General features: G+C 35.8%; 2 protein-coding genes across 3 annotated transcripts; one reads left to right on the top strand and one right to left on the bottom strand.

Annotated features, from left to right (window-relative positions):
- The first annotated feature begins 11556 nt into the window (after positions 1–11556).
- Positions 11557–15320, top strand: LOC111902281 (tip elongation aberrant protein 1). Of its 2 annotated transcripts, none has more exons than XM_023898135.3 (12): positions 11557–11966; positions 12384–12533; positions 12628–12795; positions 12884–13036; positions 13106–13258; positions 13358–13522; positions 13597–13788; positions 13868–14048; positions 14115–14274; positions 14398–14500; positions 14590–14719; positions 14979–15320. In XM_023898135.3, exons 1-11 carry the CDS (start codon positions 11810–11812, stop codon positions 14652–14654), a joined length of 1647 nt encoding a protein of 548 aa, XP_023753903.1. In that variant the 5' UTR covers positions 11557–11809; the 3' UTR covers positions 14655–14719; positions 14979–15320. The 2 variants fall into 2 exon arrangements, with proteins under 2 accessions (XP_023753903.1, XP_023753902.1); XM_023898134.2 differs by having other exon boundaries at positions 11558–11966; positions 14590–14714.
- A 3630-nt stretch (positions 15321–18950) lies between these two features.
- On the bottom strand, positions 18951–20095 carry LOC111902280 (protein SPIRAL1-like 2). Its single transcript, XM_023898133.3, has 3 exons — positions 19938–20095; positions 19282–19562; positions 18951–19194 (listed from the first exon to the last, which is right to left on the bottom strand). Exons 2-3 carry the CDS (start codon positions 19555–19557, stop codon positions 19108–19110), a joined length of 363 nt encoding a protein of 120 aa, XP_023753901.1. The 5' UTR covers positions 19558–19562; positions 19938–20095; the 3' UTR covers positions 18951–19107.
- Between the last annotated feature and the right edge of the window lie 2550 nt (positions 20096–22645).

Genomic DNA, 22645 nt, shown 5'->3' with positions numbered 1-22645 from the left:
GATACATCAGAGACAAAAAAAAATTTGTTGCTCCCGATTCACCTGAAACCATCAGCTATCCCTTGAATAGCCTATATCCCAAGAAGCAGACCCTTGGTCTCATCACGAGGCATCCATACCACAAAAATCCTCTTACGCATTCCCACGCTGTCATACGGCCGCCAAACACCGTAGCCAACTAGCCCTATGCTGGGTTTACATCCCAAATCTGAAAGTCACAAGTCGGCCCACTCATTCTCCAAACTTGGGAAACTAGAAGGACATAACTCTTACCATAGATAGTGGCATTCTAATCCATCCGCCAATCAGTCATCCTCCAGCCGAAATTCTCGATCCGCTCTCGACAACCGCTTCCTTCTTGAGTCCCGCGAACCAACTAGCACTACTTGAGCAAGGTTCCTGAGACCTCAAAATCAACTAAGTCACTTAGTTCTGCACCATTCATACACAAACTAACATGTCCACTAAATCACAATAATCTCTAGACTCATCCTCATCCATAACAGCCATAACCAAAAGATTGACAGATAGATAAACACTGGCACGAGTCATGGTTATCCAACCATGCTATCTACCCTTAACTAGCTCCTTAGAATCCTCTTGACTTACTTGATTTGAGTATGGATCTTGTGCTTCCAATAATACGAGCCCAATACTACCTTCCACACATATCCATACTTTCCTCAAGAATCATCCCAAGTCCTTTAAGTTACCTATTCATAATAGTACTTCGAACACCCGTTAAACAGCATTGCAAACACACTAAAGCACTTCCTAGGATCTTCTAGGATCCATACCTCACCCTAATATCAACAACCAAACGAACCCCATTGGTGCCAGTTAACTACTGCATGAATACAATCACATGCAACATAACTTAAATAATTTTTGATTAAAAGATTCAACCCTACAACGGCTGGACTCAAACAAGAGTTGTGCCATATGACCAAACACTTCACTCAAAAAGTATTTAACCCATGCAACATGTGACTTAATGTATTCAATTAATAGTTAGTTCACACCCGAAAGAGTCATACAACAATTAGCAAGAAAACTCTATAGGAAATAAGGCATATTTTCTTGCTCCGGCAGATCGTACACATCGCATCCTTCTTTGGTTGTTTTTGAAAACAATTTTGAAAATCTATTTAAAAAATTTTATAGTTCCCTAGTTTGAGTCTAGATTCACATGAATGTTCATCCAATTCTCTTAAACCAAGGCTCTGATACGAACTTGAAACATCCCAAAAATCAAAGAAAATTTCAAATTTTCAAAATCAACCATTTAACATCATTGCTTACAAAAGAGTCATTGTTTCCAAAAACATTATTTCAAAATCAGAGTTTTCCCAATACCCAAATCCACAAAAACAAGAATTTGTGCACGCTCACACCTTTGCTTTCCCATGATCCTCTGAAGTACATGAAACCATAAACTAAATCTGTAAGCCAAAGCTTAGTGAGTTCTTTTAAAGTACCACCACACAAACATATAACCATACAAATCACGGGTCCACAACCTCCAGGGTGGATTACCCTCGGCCCATAACCTTTCGGTTGGATTGCCAATACATATTGGGTCTACAACCTCCCGATTGGGTTACCACATAACCATAACCTTTTGGTTGGAATGCCCTGGTCTATTGACTGACAGCATAAAGTAGTACAGTCTCGACCCCACTATTGATGGGTTTTGAGCATTCTAACACTCATATGGTGTACATGCAACCCTAGAAACCTTGGATCTATGTTTTCTCTAATATTCATGCAAATAAGAATTTTCCAAGGTTTACATCCTAACTAGCATGACATGGGGTACATGTAATATAAAACTAGTAGAATGACATACCTTTGTAGTTGCTTGGATTCCTTAAGACTTTGTGAGCCTAGCACCTCAAGTGTGATGCCTCAAATGTTTCACACAACACCACAATTCTTGAAATAACTTGAGAGAAGAACACTTTGATCAAAAAATCGACTAGCCCTCCTTGTCTTGCATTAGTGGCCGATTTTGCTAGCTATGGAGCTCTTTATATAGTGTGCCACATGTAGGGTTACACCATGTAAACCCTAATGGATTTTCATTTCCCCATGATCCATGGGTTATAACCTCCATGGAGGACCCAATAGGTCCTAGCCCAATCTAGTGAGTCATGAACCATATGCTCACTATATAAGAATGAATGATTTACAAATAAATCCCCATATATTTAGTTATTCTCTTTTTTATCACAAAATTAATTCCAAATAAATTCTTGATCAATACTAATTAAATAATATGATTTCATATTAATATATTAGAACTTATAGTATATTAACAAATCGTAAGTGTCCTTTTTCTCATTTTGTCTATCCAATAGTTGAGATGTCAATGCAACCCAAATGGACCATGCCAAGTTGGGTCAAGTACATATTAAATATAGTTATGGACTTAGACACCTTATCCAACAGTCTCCCACTTGGATAAGTCTAATAACTATAGTTATAGGTATGACTTCAGGAACCGACCAGCAATCGTAGCTCTTTCGAAGTCTCGCGGAACTAAGATGATGATGCGTCATTTAAGATAAGTGATCATATAATCCTCTATTCTAGATATCAGTCAGACAAATACATGGAACAATGTCATACTTATTATCTAGCAGTTTGTTTCCCGATTTCCGATTTGTTTGACATAAAACTAAACTGAACACATCAATTTGGTTCTGACCGGGCCTGGTACATAGGTCAAAACAAAATCATCGAGGGGCCCAGATATCGCTTCTAATCCTCCAAGGACTAGAAGGAATAGATAAACTTCGACTCATATGCTTGTTCTACTACTTGTCGAATCATACACAAAGGCACGTTTTATAACATCGAGTTACCAATGCGTTTTTGTACAATCATTGTATAACCAACTCATAGTCAACAACTCATATCTCTAGGTTTGAAGACTTATATAATGTTACCGTCTCACGATCACTCGAGATAAATTCCATGAAGTGATACAAGTGAGTGTGGATTGAATCCAATACTCATAACTTATGAGCACTCATGAATGTTGTAGCAACCATTTTCTATGTCTAGCACCTTATACATCTACAAACCCAATTCATGACAATCTTGGTTCATATCTACTTCCAACATATGACTGACTGTGGAGATTTTGAATAAAGAAATTATTTTGGAAGTCAAAACATGCAAAATTGAAATAATAGTAAATAATTGACACAAGATAGCAACACCTTACTTATAAATAAACAACAACTTTTATTCAGTCATCAAATGTCAATTTACATTTTACAAGTTTCATAAATAGCTATCTAATATGTAAAACTAATATCATCCTTTAGCCCGATGCGCCTCGCATGCTGCAAATGCTTAACCCTACATAGTCCCTTCGTGAGGGGATCTGATGGGTTCTTATCTGATGATACCCTCTTCACCACGAGGATTCCTTCTTTTGTCCGATGTCTAATGAAATGGTATTTTTTGTCGATGTGCCTAGATTTCCCGTGATCCCTTGGTTCCTTCGCTAAGGCAACAGCACCCTCGATGTCATAAAAAATCTCCATAGGCTCCTTAATAGTCGGTACAACTCCAAGGTCTCCAATGAAGTTATTTAGCCATATATCCTCCTTTGTTGCCTCGCTTGCTGCTATGTACTCTAATTCACAAGTTGAATCAGCCACTGTTTCCTGTTTGGAACTTTTCCAAGTAATCGCTCCTCCATTTAGGGTAAAGACCCAACCCGACTGAGAACGGAAATTATCCCTATCAGTCTGGAAGCCAGCATCACTATACCCCACTACTCTCAATTCATCACTCCCACCAAGGGTAAGGACCTAGTCCCTAGTCCTTCGTAGGTACTTGAGAATATTCTTCACAATAGTCCAGTGAGCCTTGCCCGGATTCCCCTGATATCTGTTGACCATTCTCAAAGCAAAGGACACATCAGGGCGAGTACAATTCTTAACATACATGATCAAGCCTACAACGGAAGCATACGACACTTGACTCATCTCAGCTATCTCAGCCTCTGTACTCAGGCTCTAAGTCTTAGTTAGTTTGGTGTTAGTCTGGATCGGTAATTCACCTTTCTTGGAATTCTGCATGTTGGACCTTTTCAGTACCTTATCCAAGTAGGTAATTTGACTAAGTCCAATTAGTCTTTTACTCCTTTCTCTCAATATCCTTATCCCTAGGATATAGGCAACTTCTCCAAGGTCCTTCATAGCGAAACACTTCCCAAGCCAGGATTTAACTTCTTGCAAGGTTGGGATGTCATTTCCTATAAGTAGTATGTCATCCACATATAGTGCCAAAAAGGTAACTATACTCCCACTAGCCTTAACATATACACAGGACTCATCTTCGCTCCTCGAAAAACCAAACTCTTTGACTTTCTCATCGAAACAAGGATTCCATCTACGAGATGCTTGCTTCAATCCATAGATGGATTTCTAAAGCTTACACACTCTATTAGGGTGCTTTGCATCGATAAAACCCTCTGGCTGACTCATGTAAACATCCTCAGCCAACTTTCCATTAAGGAAAGCAGTTTTGACATCCATTTTCCATATTTCATAATCATGAAATGCAGCTATAGCCAGCAAAACCCTAAAAGACTTAATCTTTGCTATTGGTGAGAAGGTCTCATCATAGTCAACTCCCATAGTTTGAGTAAAGCCCTTCGCAACCAGTCACGCTTTATAAGTGTGTACATTTATGTAATGCCCCGATTCTAGAGTATTAATTTATGGTTTTTAATTCTCATGATTTCAAGGTCTACTCGACGAGTTGGTTGCCCGACTCGTCGAGTAGCAGCGGGTTGGTCAGCGTGTTTAAGTGACCTACTCGCCGAGTCCAAGAAGGGACTCGACGAGTAGGAGCTGGAGGATGAAACCCCAATTTCCGGGGTTTTACACCCTATTTAAGGGATCATTAGCCTCCTTTGGCCTCCTTGCAGCCTCTTGAGAGTTCAGCAAACCCTAATCCGTGAGTGTGCTCCATTATTGTGTGTTTCAAGCTTTGGGGGGTGGATCTTTGTAAGAAGAACTTAGAGAGAAAGTGGATTGGAGCAAAGAATGTGTGGGGATCTGATATCTACCTCAGTTGGCATCTTTTGGGAAGGCATTAATTCATTATCTTGACCTCATTTCATTCTAGATCTCATTTGGTTAAAGATTAGGGCTTTTCTAACATATTATGAAGCTATTCTTGGGTATGAGCTCAGATCTGAAGTTGTAACTTCATATCTGAACTCTATTTGGTCTCTAAATCCATAAAGCTATCAGCTTTGGCAAGTATGAACCCCTCCTTAAGTGTAAAACTCCATTGCAAGCTTGGTTTTGTCATTATTAGACTTTAGAACCATGCATGCACGTAAAGTTTGCAACTTTATATGATAAACATGCCTTGGGAAGCTGGATCTGCAATATGGAACCTTAAGATGGCTTAAAAAGCATCTAAATGGATAATGGATTGAAGGGACTCGGCGAATTGTATGGTCAACTCGGCGAGTCCGATGAATATTGTCGTGGGCTCGGCGAGTCAGTAGAGTGACTCGGCTAGTCAGCTAGGGGTTTCCCAACCTTTGGACACGCATGAACTCGGCGAGTTGAAGAGAAACTCGACGAGTTGGCCAAGGAGTTTACAGCCACAAAAATTAGGAACTCGACGAGTCACTCAAGTGACTCGGCAAGTTAACGAGTTATGCAAGGAACTCGACGAGTGGTTGGTTGTACTCGACGAGTCGGGTCAACATGGACTGTTGACCTTGACCGTTGAGTTTGACTCTGACCAAGGGTTAACTAGTTGACTTCTGGGGCATTTTGGAAAATTGGAAACTTATGAATATCGTTCTATGGTGAATATAGGTGGTGGAGTTTGTGTCAGTGATCCGAGAGTGGAGCTTATCACTTCATCGCGTTAGTTGCAAGGTGAGTTATCCTCACTGTACTCAAGGGTCTAAGGCACCAAGGCTGGCCCTTTGTTTGTTACTGGGATTATTAGTATTATGATATGTTAGTTAAGTATCCTGGTAGATAGGATGGTTATATGCTAGTATGATCTGTTAGATTGGTATCCTGGTAGATCGGAGGTGGTTATGGTTAGTGACCTATAGTTGGTCTGACTGTCTGCATGCTATTTGTTATGTCAGTTGGGTAGATCTGTAGGACTACCTGTAGTATTATGTGATTATCGGTATGTGCATTAGTTGTGTTATATTTCGACATATTATGTGGGATGGGTTGAGGTGAATCTGCTTCGTGCAGTAACCAACAAACCCGGGAGCATTCCAGATACGAGCTGAGGGAGACTCGTACTGTGGGCTCGATGGCATTCCAGATGTGAGTTGTGGGCCCGGAAGGCAATCCAGACTCACACTGTGGGCCCAGGGGTAATCCAGTCTATAAAGTTGTGGACCCAATACATGTTGTTAGTTGTATATGTGTTATGTGAAGTGTATTGGCATGTTGGCATTCCAACCCAATGGTTAAGGGCATGGGGTATTCCAACCCGATGGATGATTGGACCCATAGTATGTTGTTTGTTATTGTATGTGTATTATTGTGGGTATGGGTATTGTGGGGGTAACTCACTAAGCTTTCAGGGTTATAGTTTCAGTTTATTGTTTTAGTTTAGCAGATGGCCGCGGGAAGGCGAAGGCGTGACCGTACACTTCCTCGATTGATGATTATGATTTCTGGGAACTCTGATGTATACACTATTTTGAAAACAAATTGAAATAATTGAATAGTTTCAAATGATTTAAAAAGTTTTAAATTGGCTCGAATTTTATGGGTGTTACAATTTCCATCCATGTCGGTCTTCTTCTTGAAGATCCATTTCCACATACCTTTGCATTTTATGCATGTGGCCCGTGATGGGTTCACCATCATTCATTCGGGTTGTTATCATGGAAGAGATGATTTCATACCTCTCTTGAAGAGCACTATGATAGTAGCGGTCCATCAGGTCCATGTGCATCTTAAAAGGGTAAAAGTCCTCATATGACTTCTGGAGTTCAACTTTCATTGTGGTCAACATGATACATGCCACCTTGGTAGCATCTCTCTCATGTGCCTTAAAGTCGGCGATCTCCTCTGGAGTAGTAGTAGACTCATCAATTTCCTTCAGCTCCTAGTCGAGGACATATTCCTTGTCCTCGTAACGTGTGACCATCCTAATGTTCCTAATCTAATCATTAAAGTTTGAACCATCAAAGATGACTTTCCCACAAAGGTTCATGAGATAGAAGGAGCCGGTAGGGTTTGAGCCAGAAGCAGCGTTGTTGGAAGACATCTGAAAAGAAGAAAGACAAGTTTAGATTTAGATATAGAATCCTTAATAAGACACCCAAATGTAATATTAAGGCTAGGACCCAACACAATACTTTAAAACTTGGAAGAGGGATGTTGTAATCCAAGCTATAAAATATTTTAAGGTAGATGAATGACGATTCACCAATTTCCACCATAAAAAACGAAATGAATTATTAGGTTTTAATTGGATTGAAACTCCTAGATTCTTTTGAGATTCATTGAACTTTTCAATGGCCTGTTTAAATCTCGATTGTGCCCTTTCAAGTTTGTAACTGGGATGTCGAGGATCACAAACAAGGTGTGAATAACCATGCAAATTTACTTGGTACCCTTAATGTTTATCTCCTAATCAATGTGTCGGTTACCCACATACTCTCCACCGATCTGTGATAAATATTAAGTCACCTTTTGCCACTCTTACTAGTCCATGTTAGTGTGTCGGTTACCCACACATGCTCCACCAACCACTTGGTAAGGTACAAAGTGTAATTTCATGGGTTAGCACCAATTTCACATTTTCCTAAAATAACTAAGATTAGGAATTTATAAAAGGTTTAGTTACTTTATGTTTTTCATTATACTTTTAATAAGTATTATAGTCCTTGTCCTACCCGTTCGGCTAACGACTCTTCACCAGTCAAGGAAGCGGTGGGTGAGAGTGGACACCCATTTAAGCTGCCATTTTATAGGCAACAACCTTATACCCCCCTTATAGATCGGCTTCGTGAATGAGGCATACTAACGGTAAGACTGACTTTCTCTTATACATACATATATATATATATATATATATATATATATATATATATATATATATATATATATATATATAATTAACTTATAATATTATAAATTATAAGGGTTGAATTATAACTTTTAAAACTCTGGGGTATGGAATTAAAGTTTTCTAAAGTGACTTTACAAATTTCAAAACTTGATGGCAAGTTTTAAAACTATTCAAAACCTTTCATATTCATAACTTTTGAGTTTAATGGTTTATTAAAATGAAGACTCTTCATTTTATGTAACCTATGGTTCTTTTAATGACTTTTAAAGAAGTGACTTTTGGTAATCTATAACTTGAGGACAAATTATGGACTCCATCAATTACATTTAGATCAAGAATTCCACTAACAAACAATTTGCAAATAATTCTTATGATCTTCTAAAACTCATAAGTATGACCATTCATATCAACAATTTCAAGAATCATATAAACACATATAGAAACTTGAAATTTTGATAATAACCATTGAAAATGGATTAGCATAGTCATGACACCATCAAAAACAGGTTTTATAAGTCCAAAACAGTTTAGGGTAATGTTTCTAGTCTATTTCCAGCAGCAAAACTCGAAATTCTGCACACAGGGGCTCCTACTCGTCAAGTGCAAGAACCTACTCGACGAGTAGGATGCATTTTGTCATGAACTCGGCGAGTTCACTGTCCAGATTGCAGAATTCTCGACTTTTTCAAGCAGTTTGCATCAAATACAAAGAAAACAAACCTGGCTCTGATACCATTTATGGGTTTTGAGCATTATAACACTCCTATGGTGTACATGCAACCCTAGAAACCTTGGATCTATGTTTTCTCTAATATGCATGCAAATAAGAATTTTCTAAGGTTTACATCCTAACTAGCATGACATGAGGTACATGTAATATAAAACTAGTAGAATGACATACCTTTGTAGTTGCTTGGATTCCTTAAGACTTTGTGAGCCTAGCACCTCAAGTGTGATGCCTCAAATGTTTCACACAACACCACAACTCTTGGAATAACTTGAGAGAAAAACACTTTGATCACAAAATCGGCTAGCCCTCTTTGTCTTGCATTAGTGGCCGATTTTGCTAGCTATGGAGCTCTTTATATAGTGTGCCACATGTAGGGTTACATCATGTAAACCCTAATGGATTTTCATTTCCCCCATGATCCATGGGTTATAACCTCCATGGAGCACCCAATGGGTCCTAGCCCAATCTAGTGAATCATGAACCATAAGCCCACTATATAAGAATGAAATACATATCAATTAACACATATCTAGCAACAGATGAACATAAGACCAGTCAGCAGACAAACATACAGATCTAGAGAATACTATAACATAACGATATCCTATTTACCAGGATACACAATCTAATGGGCCGACATTGGTGTCTTCGACCCACAAGCACAGTGAGAAAAACTCACCTCACAGTCTGACGAATAGCTAAACAATACATTGCTCCGAATATCGAGTCTACATGTTACCTATTCAACAGATAGAGACCAAGGCTTAACTAATACCCAAAATACCCTTAAGTTAAACTTGGTCAACCCTGGTCAAAGTCAAAGTCAATAGTCAAGGTCCAAAAGCCAATATTTCTTCCCATCAGAGTACGCCCTGCATACCAAGAGAGTACACCCAGAATACTATGATATTGACCAAAAGCAGGGCGCTGTCCGCGTACATGAAGCGTACCACCAGGTATGGCCAACGTATGCAGCCCACACCTAAAACTCCATCAAGAGCTTATTTCATTAAGCCTTACGTCCAAAACTCATATCCAAGCTCAAAATGATGTCCTAAGTCAGAAAGTTTCCAACTTTATGACTTTGCATGGTTATAAAGTGCTTAATGTCCAAAAACCTAAGTTCTTAACCCAATAAGACATCACAACTCTTGCATGGAAGCTTCTATAAGGGACACGATCAAATTTTTATGGTTCATAATAGCTCCATAATGGATAAAGTTTACAAATTTATCCATTACAATGGTCCCAACAAACAAGATCTAGTCTTTAAGTCTCAAAAGGGCCCAAAAGGGCACCTTTTTCAACTTCATCCATAAAGTCCAAGTCTCCAACGTTCATATCTGAATCAAAATGATGGTTAGATGGAGAAAATTTCCAACTTTATCCATAACAAGGTCACAGACTTTCAAGATCCAAACTTTATGCACTTAAAGTGACCAAAAGCTCATAACACCCAAAACTAGCCAGATCTAACAATTTTATCATCAGGATTCAAACTTTATACCTCTAGAAGAAAGATCAAGGTGAACAAAGTTTGGATTTACAAGCTCCAATGCAACCAACACTTCTTCAATGAGTTACTTCTTCTCTAAGGTGCCCCAAGAACACTCCAAAGCACTTAAAAGCACCTTATTTTTGCTCACAAGGCTCAATATAGGGTTAGGGTTTCAAGAGAGGGTGTTGGAGAGCTGGAGGCTGAAATTGGAATGGGTTTGGGAAGTTAAGGGGCTTAAATAGGGCTTAAACCACAAAAATAAGGTTTGGGCATTGATCACGTATGTCCTGCGTACTCCTGGTATGCCCAACGTACTAGGGATGCCTTATCATGCCCTGCGTACTCCCCGTATGCCATGCGTATGCGGCCAACCCAAAAATCATCCTAACTTCAAACGGTCGTAACTTCTTCGTTCCAACTCCATTTTCGGCATTCTTTATATCCATGGAAAGGTGTTGAAGAGATCTATAATATTATCTAAATATCTTGGACTAAAAACTTCTCGAATAAAAATTCATATTTCATGCAAGGACCCGACCTATGACTTTTTTCTTTCTACCCTTCAGACCATAACACAATTCAATGGCAAAATCTCTTAACTATCATTAACTCCTTCCGCAAGGACTTAACTTTGCCTCCTTAAGGACCAAAACCTTACACAATCGACTTTCGGTCCATGGCTCATAAATGGCAGGAAACAGGATGTTACATGCTCCTCATGATGCCTACATTGTCACTTTGAAGCCCATTTAGTATGGTCATAGTACTCTTGGTCATGACTTACATATACATGGATCCTTTACTCTGGGCTTGTTGCATACTTGGATGTCGATTGGGGAGGATACCCATCTACACACATTCCACATCCGAGTAATTATGTTTTTCTGTGTTTAGTAATCTCTTACCTTGGTATACCAAACAATATGGTGTTTATTCCAGAGGTTGAATACTTTGGGGTCACCAATGCAATTTTAATTAGACATCAAATTTTAGATGCAATGGATTCCCATTTCTTCAAATATGAAGTTTTAGGTTTCTTTGGTGAAGATTCAACAATTCTAGCATATTACATTATTAACATTGTATATAATTGTGGATTAGGTGATTGCCTTCAAGGGTGTACTCCTAGGTTTTCTAGTAAAGAGTATCACAACATAAACGAAATGTCTAACTTATTATATATATAGATACAAAAAATACTACGTATTTCAAAATGGAGAACATAATTCTTTCTGTTTATAACTTAATAACACGCACAAAGGAATTCACTTCGATTTATTTTCAAATCAAAAGGAAGAAGACACTTGTATGTAACTCCCCTGCATGAAAACGATCTCACATATCCCAACAAATACCACAGCCTTAAACCCAAATCACAACATCTTCAAAATCAATAATCCCAATTCAATCTTGAATACCCTTTGCAGTTAGCCCTAATTCACTCAAACTTTAGCACATTTTTGCTGCGATTGGTTACAAAGAAGATGATGAGGTGGGAGAAATTGGAGATACAAAGAGGAGGGCCAGGGAAGAGATGGGGCCACACGTGCAACGCGGTTCGTGGTGGTCAGCTGCTCTACATCGTCGGTGGTTACGGCGAAGACAACGCTCAGACTAACAAAGTTCACGTCTATGACACCAGTAGGTTTTCTTTTCGACACTTCTGTTCTTGATATTATCGATTTAAGTGAAATTTACGGGTTATGAATGTTTTTCTGGTATCCATATCTGTTAGAAATGAAACGTCCTTACTTTAGGGTTTTGGTGCCCTGTTCGTGGTGAAGAGCGGGTGTATTTCAGATTATATAGAGAACCTCATAAGCGCAATATTCTTGTACGAATTTAAGATACTGACGATTTATTATTGCGATTTAAGTTATCAATCGAGTGAATCTGCTGCTTTAAAACGACAAAGAACTTTTGTTTCTCGAAGTGAAAATGAATTTACTTTTAGTAAATTGCCAAAGGGAACTGTTTACTGAAACTGTGGTTAATTGATTATTGACATGGTTCGATTCTTCTTCTTCTTCTTCTTCTTCTTCTTCTTTCTATGTTAAGCTACAAGGACTTGGAGTGAACCTGAAATGCAAGGCACGCTACCTGTTCCCAGAGATAGCCACAGCTGCACCACTGTAGGTGATAAGCTGTTTGTATTTGGTGGCACAGATGGGAACATTCCTCTTAAGGATTTACACATTTTGGACACCTGTGAGTTGTCTATGCTTTCTTTTTCCTACATTTACATGAATCAAAATCTCAAATATAGTTTGATGATATGATATTAAATATCAAATATCATCAGCCACAAACACATGGATGGCACCATATGTAAAAGGGGAAGGCCCAGAAGCACGAGAAGGCCACAGTGCTGCACTCATTGGCAAAAGACTCTTCATTTTTGGTGGATGTGGGAAGTCTTTTGACACTCCTGTTGAAGAATATTTTGATGATTTATACATACTGAACACAGGTGAGTAGATGACTAGTGTTTCTGTTTCCATTTCAATTCAATGTTGTAATCTAAATTGTAAAATGACAATTCTATCCCTTGTCTTCAGAGACAATGCTATGGAAGCGAGTGGCAACCACTGGAATTCCACCAGCCAAACGTAATAGCCATACTTGTGTCTCATGGAAAAACAAAATCATTGTGATTGGTGGAGAAGATACACAGAACTATTACATGTCTGATGTCCATATGCTTGATGCAGGTTTCAATTTTGACTTTTTTCTACCAATTTCTTAATGTCATGACCTAATTTCTCCATTCTTGTTCATAGATACACTTACTTGGACAAAATTAGTGACCAATGGTGAGCTTTTGCCACCTAGAGCTGGGCATACAACGATTGCATTAGGCAAGAATTTGTTTGTGTTTGGAGGTTTTACTGATGCTGAAGATCTGTATAATGACTTATACATGTTTGATCTTGGTATGTAAATTGTAAATTGTAAATTGTAATGTAATACAAGTATAAAGTTTTTATTTTTTAATGATATGTTATTTCTTGATGTTGATATTATTTATGCAGAAACTTTTACATGGACTAAAGTTATGACAATAGGAGAAGGACCTTCTGCAAGATTTTCAATGGCTGGAAGCTCTTTGCATCCACAACATGGAGGTGTTCTTATATTCATAGGTGGATGCAATAAGAAACTTGAAGCACTTGATGACATGTTCTACTTATTCACAGGTTTAATTTTAATCAATCCTTGAAGTGAATTTCACAATGAATCAATCACCTTACATTATTGATTTTGATTTTAGGGATTGTAACTGAAAATGAAAGAGATGAAAGAAAACTGGAGAAGTTATCTTTAAGAAAACAGTTGAGATTGAAAAGTCAAGAACAACAAGGTTTGACTTTGACTCCAGTTTGTGATACTGATACTCCACCAATGCTTACCCTGGAGACTGATAAACCAATGGCAATGCCAAGTCATATCCAATTTCCACCAAGTATGAGTTTTTTTTTTTTTTTTTCATTTTGACTTTTTCTAGATTATCTGTTGACCTTTTGACTTTTTTTGATTTGTAGATAGACAGAATGTGTATGTGAATGAGTATCATAATCCAAATGGGAAGAGAACATTTCAAGCAAAAGTAACAAAAAACATTACAAATTGTTATACAATTGAGACAGTTATAGATGGGAAGCCTCTGCGTGGAGTTTTATTCTCAAACAACATCAAGAAAACAGCTGCTGATGATTTAAGAAGGTTGAAAATCTCTTTAATAAACCTATAAAAATGACTTAATAATCAAATTTGATTTTTTTTTTTTAGGAAAAGAGTTGCAGTTGAGAGTGGAAAAAAGGGATTTGAGCATGTGATGATGGATACCACAAAGAGTCCTGAACCTGAACAACATCATACACCAGGTGCAACTTCTGCTGCTTCTGATATGAAGACACCAGCAGCTTCTAATGCTTCTCCACCTCATGAGGTTATTTTTGTAATTCTGATAATCAAATTCTTTATTTTGTATGTTTAATGTAATAAATTAATTACTCAAAGTGTATGTATGAGATAAGAGATATGATCTTGTTTTGTGCAAACTAATATACAGGTTTCAGGAGGGGTAAAATCGTCTTTAGAAGTTAACAAATTGAATCCATCAACAGCAGCTGAAGACACTGCCAATTCAATTCCAAATCCTAACCATGGTCATGGTACTTTACAATTTTATAATTTTATAATTTTATAATTTTATAATTTTATAATTTTATAATTTTATAATGATGGTTGAATTTTTTTGAAGATGGTGAATCTGAAGCTTTGACTGGTGAAGAACATGGTGTGTTGGCTCCAACACAACAAGTATGAAGTATGAAAGATTCTTCATTTCTTCACATCCACAAATTCATCAAGTCTTGTTTATATAAGGTAAGGTTAGTTTAGACTTTTCACAACAATTACTATTGCTAGTTTTTAGATAATAGTATTAATTTTTTATGTAACTTGCAGTCAAAAGCTATAAAAATGTTTCCAAAGCTTATCATTTTTTGAGTTGAATGGTGTTGATTTTTTTATTTTTAAGGTCTACATATTTTTTGGAAAAAATATATAATACCAAAGGTTATCATTTTTTGTAACCATATTACGCATTTAATAAGCAATGGGTTTAATGAAAAATCTTCTGATTTGTAGGTGATTGCTGGAGTTAAATTGGTAAAGAGTGATTGATGTTATCAGTAAATAAACAAACACGAAAGTCGAGTCACTAATTCTATTCCATCATTGTTACAAATGGAGTAAAGCTAGCATCATAACATCAACAAAACAATGTAGTAGGAAGGGCAGTTTAGTCTTTTACTCTCTTGTCACAACATCGCCTATTAGTATTAAGCCTTAATTCTTTTATTTAGCTGTCGTACCTTTTACCAAAAATGTTATGAACATGAGTCGATTTTTTTTCCTTCTTCTCAATGTAACTTACGGGTTATAAAATTGGATTCCAATGAAACATGGTGAGTCTATGCCATTTTGCGACTTCCTTATGGATATTGATTTTGATTCATGTAAAATTTTCAGTGTCTTGAGTTTTTTTGTGTTAATTTGTAAAATGCATGTGTGCTTATTTTACTAAACTAATTACATAAGTATATCACTTATATAAACTCCATTTGGAGCATATGACAAGGCTAAACTAATTACATAAGTAGGAGTACACAAACACATAAACCGTTAATGAGTTAAATATATATATCATGAATCGAGACAAATTTTGTTTGAGCAATTTCTGGAAAAAGATTTGCCCTTTTTATATCTACATCAAAGTCAAGCATCTCTAGCGTTTATATTGTTGATTTCCTTTAGAATGGGCACATGGATATGATGCACCATCATGTGAGTCCAAAGTATTGTAAATGAGTGTACGAGCTTTGAAGATTCATTCACACCAAAAGATCATCATTAAAATGTGAAAAATGGATTACCCCATATGGTTGATTTGTAGGTTAATTCAAAGTGATTCGAGAATCGTTGGAATATTTGGTGAATTAAGAGTTCATTAAAGAATATGCCCAAGTTCCAAGACATAGAAAAATAACATTGAATATTTCATTTTCAACTATAAAATGATAACACGTAAGACCATTTGTTATATTCATTAGTTATTATAATGGTAGGTGTTACATTATCACTGTATTCCCTACTATTAACCATAAGATATCTACCACTAAACACATCAATTCATCTTATTTTTTAATTACATTTAATTAAAAAATGAATAAAAATATAATTTTTTAATACTAGTTTTTCATTAAACTAAAATACCACATTTCATCTCATTTTTTAATTAAATTTAATTCAAAAATACATAAAAAAAAATATATAATTTTTTTAATATTAGTTTTTCATTAAACTAAAATACCACATTACATTAAAATACCACATTAAATTAACCATGAGATACTTACCACTAAACACATCATTACATCTCATTTTTTAATTAAATTTAATTCAAATATAAATTTAAAAAAATGTATAATTTTTTTTAATACTAGTTTTTCATTTTCAACTCTGAAGACTAAGGCCTCGTTTGTTTTTCTACAAAACTACTTTTTGAGCACTTTTCCCTTCTGGCGGGTAGACGTTTCGCAAGTGCACGTCTTCTTCCGCAAACTTGGAAAAAGACAAAAGACATTTAACCACTTCCAAAACAAACAACACCTAATGATAACATGTAAGACCATTTATTATATTTACCACTAATCATTATAGTGGTGGGTGTCACATAATCACTACATTCTTTACTACTAACAATGTGATACCTACCACTAAATACATCATTTCATCTTATTTTTTAATTAAATTTAATTTAAAAATACATAAAAAAAACATATTTTTTTAATGCTAGTTTTTCATTAAACTAAAATACCACATTACATTAAAAAAATTACATTACCTAAAATAAAAAATAAAAATAACAATAAAAATAAAACACCTAAAAATACCAAACATAACTAAAAAACTACTCTATTCTTATATCGGGCTCGAACGGACTTTTTCATCGCGAAAAAATCTTCAAATTTTCGCCGTCAAGATCGTCCGCTTTCATCTTTAAAATTTCCATATCGGTTTGCGTCTCTTGGAATGATATTTGCGCTTCTATCATTTTTTGCTTCACCCGACTTAACATCTCCACCTGGGTTTCTTGAATGTGGACATATCGATCAAATTTCCCTCCAAAATGATAAATAACACTAGAAATAAAAGAATGGTATAAGAAATATAGATGTATAGTGTGGTTTTTATAAGTAAAATTTGTTTAAAAAATTTGTTTGTTTTTTAAAATTAGTAGTTCAACGGCTACATGCCCAGTCAAATATGAAGCAAAATCCTATTGGTTGTTTCATCTTGTCCTCCCCACCACGATACACCGAGACAACGATAAACCACGAACGGCCGGGCTAGTGTGCACGGCTGTTGTCTGTAGGCAATTAGACCACGAAGTGATTCGTCCATGGTATACCAGATGATCTAAGATCCAAATTTCTGCACTTCGATTTTTTATTTTACTCGTTATACCGTATAATTGAAGTTATTAGATATGTGCTTGGGATTCATGTTCTTTCAGTTTGACATAAATCAAGAAACAACCATACCACACATATTTATTAGTTCAACTCAACCATTATCAAACTATGTGACCATAGTGAGGAGAATACACCAACCACCATGATCTCCAAGAAATTCCTTGGTGTGGAATGGAATGGTAAAGAGTAAACCACACGCTTTGGACAGCTCACGCTAAGCCATCCTACGGCCCATCATATGAGGGTAAATTTACAATTTTAATCCTCCTTTTTAATTCTTCCTGATAAATGAAAATAATTTTACCACATGTCACTCTCTCATTAACTTGGACACATATCATTTTTTGGTATTTTTGAATAAATATCTTTTCCATGTGTCATTTTCTCATTGTTTATCTTTTTTTAATTAACACATCATATTTAAACCTCAATTATTAATTGCCTTATTTGAAAATAATAATTAAATTACAATATTACAACTCATATTATTGAATATGTTTCATTTTAAATTCAAATTTTAAATTTTAATTTTTAAATTTAAATAAATTTTTATTTAAACCTTTATATTTAATTTTTTTTATTTTATCCAATCCGTATAACATACAGGTCTCACAACTAGTTGATAATAAACTTAAACTACTTATTTGGATATTATTTGGATATTTACTTTAAGGACATGAAATTTTCCGTTAATTGTTAAAATGTTATAAGTAGTTTTGGAACATTTTTTTAAGATTATTTGACATTTTGATTTATGTTACATACATTTTGTTAAAAACAATCTTATAACAATTTCATGCTTTTCCAAAATCAGTTTTAACCAACATATTTACTATTGCTAAAACCATTTTAACCAGTTTATCGATAAAAAAAATATACAACTAGATTTAAGACATTTTAGAAGGATTATGGACCTCAAGAAGCGTGATGGAATTGTTTCTCATGTTACCATATTAGAAGCAATCCAACTGTTTTAGCCCAAAGTTTTCATGACACTAAAATCACAGTGATATTCATGAACTTATTTAGTGTGATCATTGACCAACTTAAATGATGTAAACTCATGTATAAATAAAAATGTTTAGAAAATTGATTTTCCCTAATACAATGCTACACATAGAGTTCATTTGCCAATATTACAAAGTACAAACCATTTGTCCCTTTGGATTCATGAGTGCATTCGAAGTCAAGTTTGAGTTTCTTGATATGTCAAAATTTTCACTCACATACACAAGCCTTGTAATATTAATGAACATTCAAATATGAAGAGACGACTTTCAACCTTTAGATGATATAAACATTCATGCTCCAATCTCTAAGCACAAGCTTTCCAAATTAATTCATCCCTCAACATTATATTTTTTTTTTAAAAAAAAAAAGGCCTCAGATTAGCATGTTGCCACATTCTTCCTCGAATCAAGGACTCCATGGTAATCTCCATGGATGCGCAATTTTTGTCCTTGACACTCATGGCAAACATGTGTCCTCATAGGCAAAAAAATAATCAATCAAACAGAACTAAATAAACTAAACAAACATAAATTTCAAAATGCAAATGAAACCAAAGAACAAGAGAGAAGAAGATTGGAATGATGGAGAAATATATTACAAATCTGAAGTCAACAAGTACCAAGAAATGGAAAGCAGGATTTGGTTTAACCATAACTAAGGTCTACATTGACATCAAACCACACTTCTTACCTCTTATCTTCTAAGAATCAATGGTGGTAATTGGTATGTCATTTGCCATTGCTACCATCACCAAACAGGTATCCCAAAGAAGATCCACCACCTGGTGCTGCATGAACCTTGGTTGAAGGTCGATCCTAACATTTCAAAAACATAAAAAAGATGAACAAGAATTGTGAAAAAAGAATATGGAATGACGAATGAGTGATTGAATCATATAATACCGTAAGAAAGTTTCCAGTGTTCTGTCCTTCAGCTCGGAAATAGTTGTTTTTCTGGCTACCCTGAATCCCTGCCGGAATCTGTTTTGTGATATCTGGCTGAGGCACGGTGGCTGTAGGCTTCGGAGGTGGCTCATTGGTGGCGGCGGCAACATGAACATGGTTCACCGGAGCTGCATCCACCGGTTCTGTCCTGGCTGTGGTGGGCTTTGGCTCTCCGCTTCCGAACAGGTAGTCGAGTGAACTCTGTCCTCCGCCACTACTGACACCACGGCCCATGATCTCTGACAACAAGAACAGAAAATCATCAGGACAATACTCAATTCCGAGATATCAAACAATAAATTCGATATTTCTTCTTTAAAAAGAAGAACGATTTACAGATTCAGTCGCCGATACATTTACAGCATCAAATGACGAATTCCCTAATTAAATCAGCACCATACATCTTAAAAAAAACGAATAAATCAACAATTAATGGCGAACATTTGCTCTAACACACACGGAAGTACAGATCCGCCATGAATTTGAAGCTAGTGATCGAATTGAGTACCAACAGTCGTATGAAAACCGGATTTCGCTACAATTCTGAGAAAACGTAATCGCAAAAAGCAAAAATCGAACAGGAACAGTGAAGTGTATAGATAGAAACCACTCACCGGTGTGCGTTACGGATCAGATCTGGATCGAAGCGAAAAATAGTGGAGAACAACTGTTGTCGGTGTTATATATTGCGACCTTCCGCCGCTCAAATCTATCCAGCTTCAATTTAGACCGGACCCTGATTCGTTACTTTATTCGTGTTTATTGGGTATGAATTCTTCAAAAACAAATGATTTTACAACTTTTGATGTAAACTGTACAATCGTTTAAGGCGTTGGCGCTTTGAGATTGGGGAATACTGCCTTGAAAAATGAAAAAGCTTTTGGCATATTACACTTTGCTCCTTGGACTTTGTGTCTCTTACACATTCAACTCTCAGATCTCATAGAGTATGATTATTTTTTGACAATTCTTACTACAATTTTTTTATTCATGTTTAGAAAAACAATTTTAATATATTACAGTGTTAATATTATTATAGCTCAGCCAACTATTATTTTTTGTTTTAAAGTGTTATTTATTTTTAATATTTTAATGACATAAATTCAAGTTTTATCTTCTTATCGGGTAACTAATATATTTTAATAGTTTTCCCTGTCATGTTGGAAAGAAATTAGAACCATCAAACATTTCAAAGTTGATGCGTATCTCTCGTGTCATGGTGACTCGACCGACCATCGTGCCGAGCGTTTGCTTATGGTACCTAGTATAAATGATGCAATAAAAGGGTTAGCTTACCAAAACTTTCAACCAATTTTAGAATAAAAACACTATTCCATAATCCTAGAACTACTCATTTAATGGGGCCTTCATTATTTTTGAAGTATTTAAACGGTGTACTCAATAGGGATGCTCATGGATGATCCTTTTATTCCATTATGTGTATGTGAGGCGATAATCGTCTAGATGCAGCCTGAAGTGTACAAACCGAAGGAAGAAATGGGTCCAAACTACATAATTATAAGATGCGAGAATATGGGTCTGCAAGTTGAACTTCGTGATGACCAGCAGAAGAAGAAAGCGATGAAATGGTGTTTCTCAGTTGGTTTGTTTACTATTTTCACTGTCCTCATGGCCATGAATATGTGAAAATAGTAGGGTCTGTTTGGGGGGGGGGGGGGGGGGGGGGGGGGGGGGGGGGAGGAGGGGGGATGGTTGTTATCAAGCAACTTTTTTGTATTAATTTGGTAGCATGAACACTTTTGTTCATTATGAAGGTATATAAAACCCGATAATGATGTTGACAAAGATCTGCATTAAAGGAGACATTTTTGTACACTTTTTTGTAGAAAACTTTCCCACCTTAACTAATGAAAAACTATGTTTATTATGGTTACATGTTGGGTTGTTGTATGTGATGTTTTGGTGATCTTGATTTGTTGTTTTTGATGTTGATGATAAAGAAAATTTCTCTTACTTATGTCTTGAACATCAATAAAATGTGATATTCAAGTCATATTCTCATGCAAGTGCAAATCATACATATAACATTATAACTCCATCATAATATAGCAACATTATGAAATGTTGCTGACTGAATTTGAGATTGTATAAAGTTTATATAAGTGTATGAAATAGAGAATATAACCTGTGAAAATGACAGTATAAAATATGTGATTGTGAAGCCTTTGTATAACGGGTAAAGTACACTTTTGCAAACATATTTAATTGTATGCGCACATAGACCAAGGGTAGAATGGTCTTTATGTTTGACAATCCACTGACATGTACTACTCACCATATATTTTATATTGGTAAATGTATTCCAATTGTTTTTATAATGTCCATGTTATGCACAAATCCAAAAAGAACATAAATAAATCCATAAACCACATTTATTATAACATAAATCAAAACAAAACATGAAAAAGTTCAAACTTAGAATGTATAAAACCATAACATACAAGAAAGACAAGATTAGCACTCATTTTTAAAGAAAACATTCATAAATCCATACATAACACAACTGATTAAAATCCTAATATAAATCCATTGGTTTTGCAACACTTCCTCCTTCCCCATTCTTACCCTCAACTGTCTTAGATAGTTTCTTGTTCATAATCCTTCTCGATCATTTCCTAATTCTAATTCCAGACATGTCACCTCTCTCATTCCTCCCTTTAACTCTCACTTGCTATTCATTCTATTGTGTATTGATCTTATTGTCCTCTTCCTTATCATCTTTCATATCGTCTTCTTTTATAGTTTCTTCTTCATATTAAAAGGTTTAATTCATTATTATTATTAATAAATCTCAGAATTATCTTTTCACGTTACATCAATGTAAATAATAGCAAAATACGAAAGTTGGGTCTTGTTTCGAAAACCATATCATAACATATAGTAGATAAACTAGATGTCATGCCCCTCCGAGAATATTCAAATATCCCAAACATGCCAGTTCCTTGCCCTTTGAACCCGAAGGAACTGCAACTAAAAACATAAAGTAGCAACTGTAAGCTTAATGAGTAATCACAACACTCACCTATTAAACAGATCATATGTAATACATAAAATATCACATAAACTTTAAGTAATAAGTCACATATTACTTACATGCTATTATATATGATTATACACATTTGGATTCTATCATTCTGATCATTAGTCACAACTAGATTCCCTCCCTTGAGAGTCTTTTCTCTAGTTGCCCTACATATACCACCTTCCTTAAAGAGGCTTCGCGTGGTCGACCATCCGTACATGGCCACCCAGACTAATGTGAGGCTTTTCTCCAGTTGTCCAATCCATAACCACTTCCCTC

The sequence above is a fragment of the Lactuca sativa genome, chromosome 4 (assembly GCF_002870075.4).
Source record: "Lactuca sativa cultivar Salinas chromosome 4, Lsat_Salinas_v11, whole genome shotgun sequence".
Taxonomy (NCBI): Eukaryota; Viridiplantae; Streptophyta; class Magnoliopsida; order Asterales; family Asteraceae; genus Lactuca; species Lactuca sativa.
The sequence above is the reverse complement of the archived record's forward strand: the minus strand, read 5'-3'. Positions and strand labels throughout refer to the sequence as shown.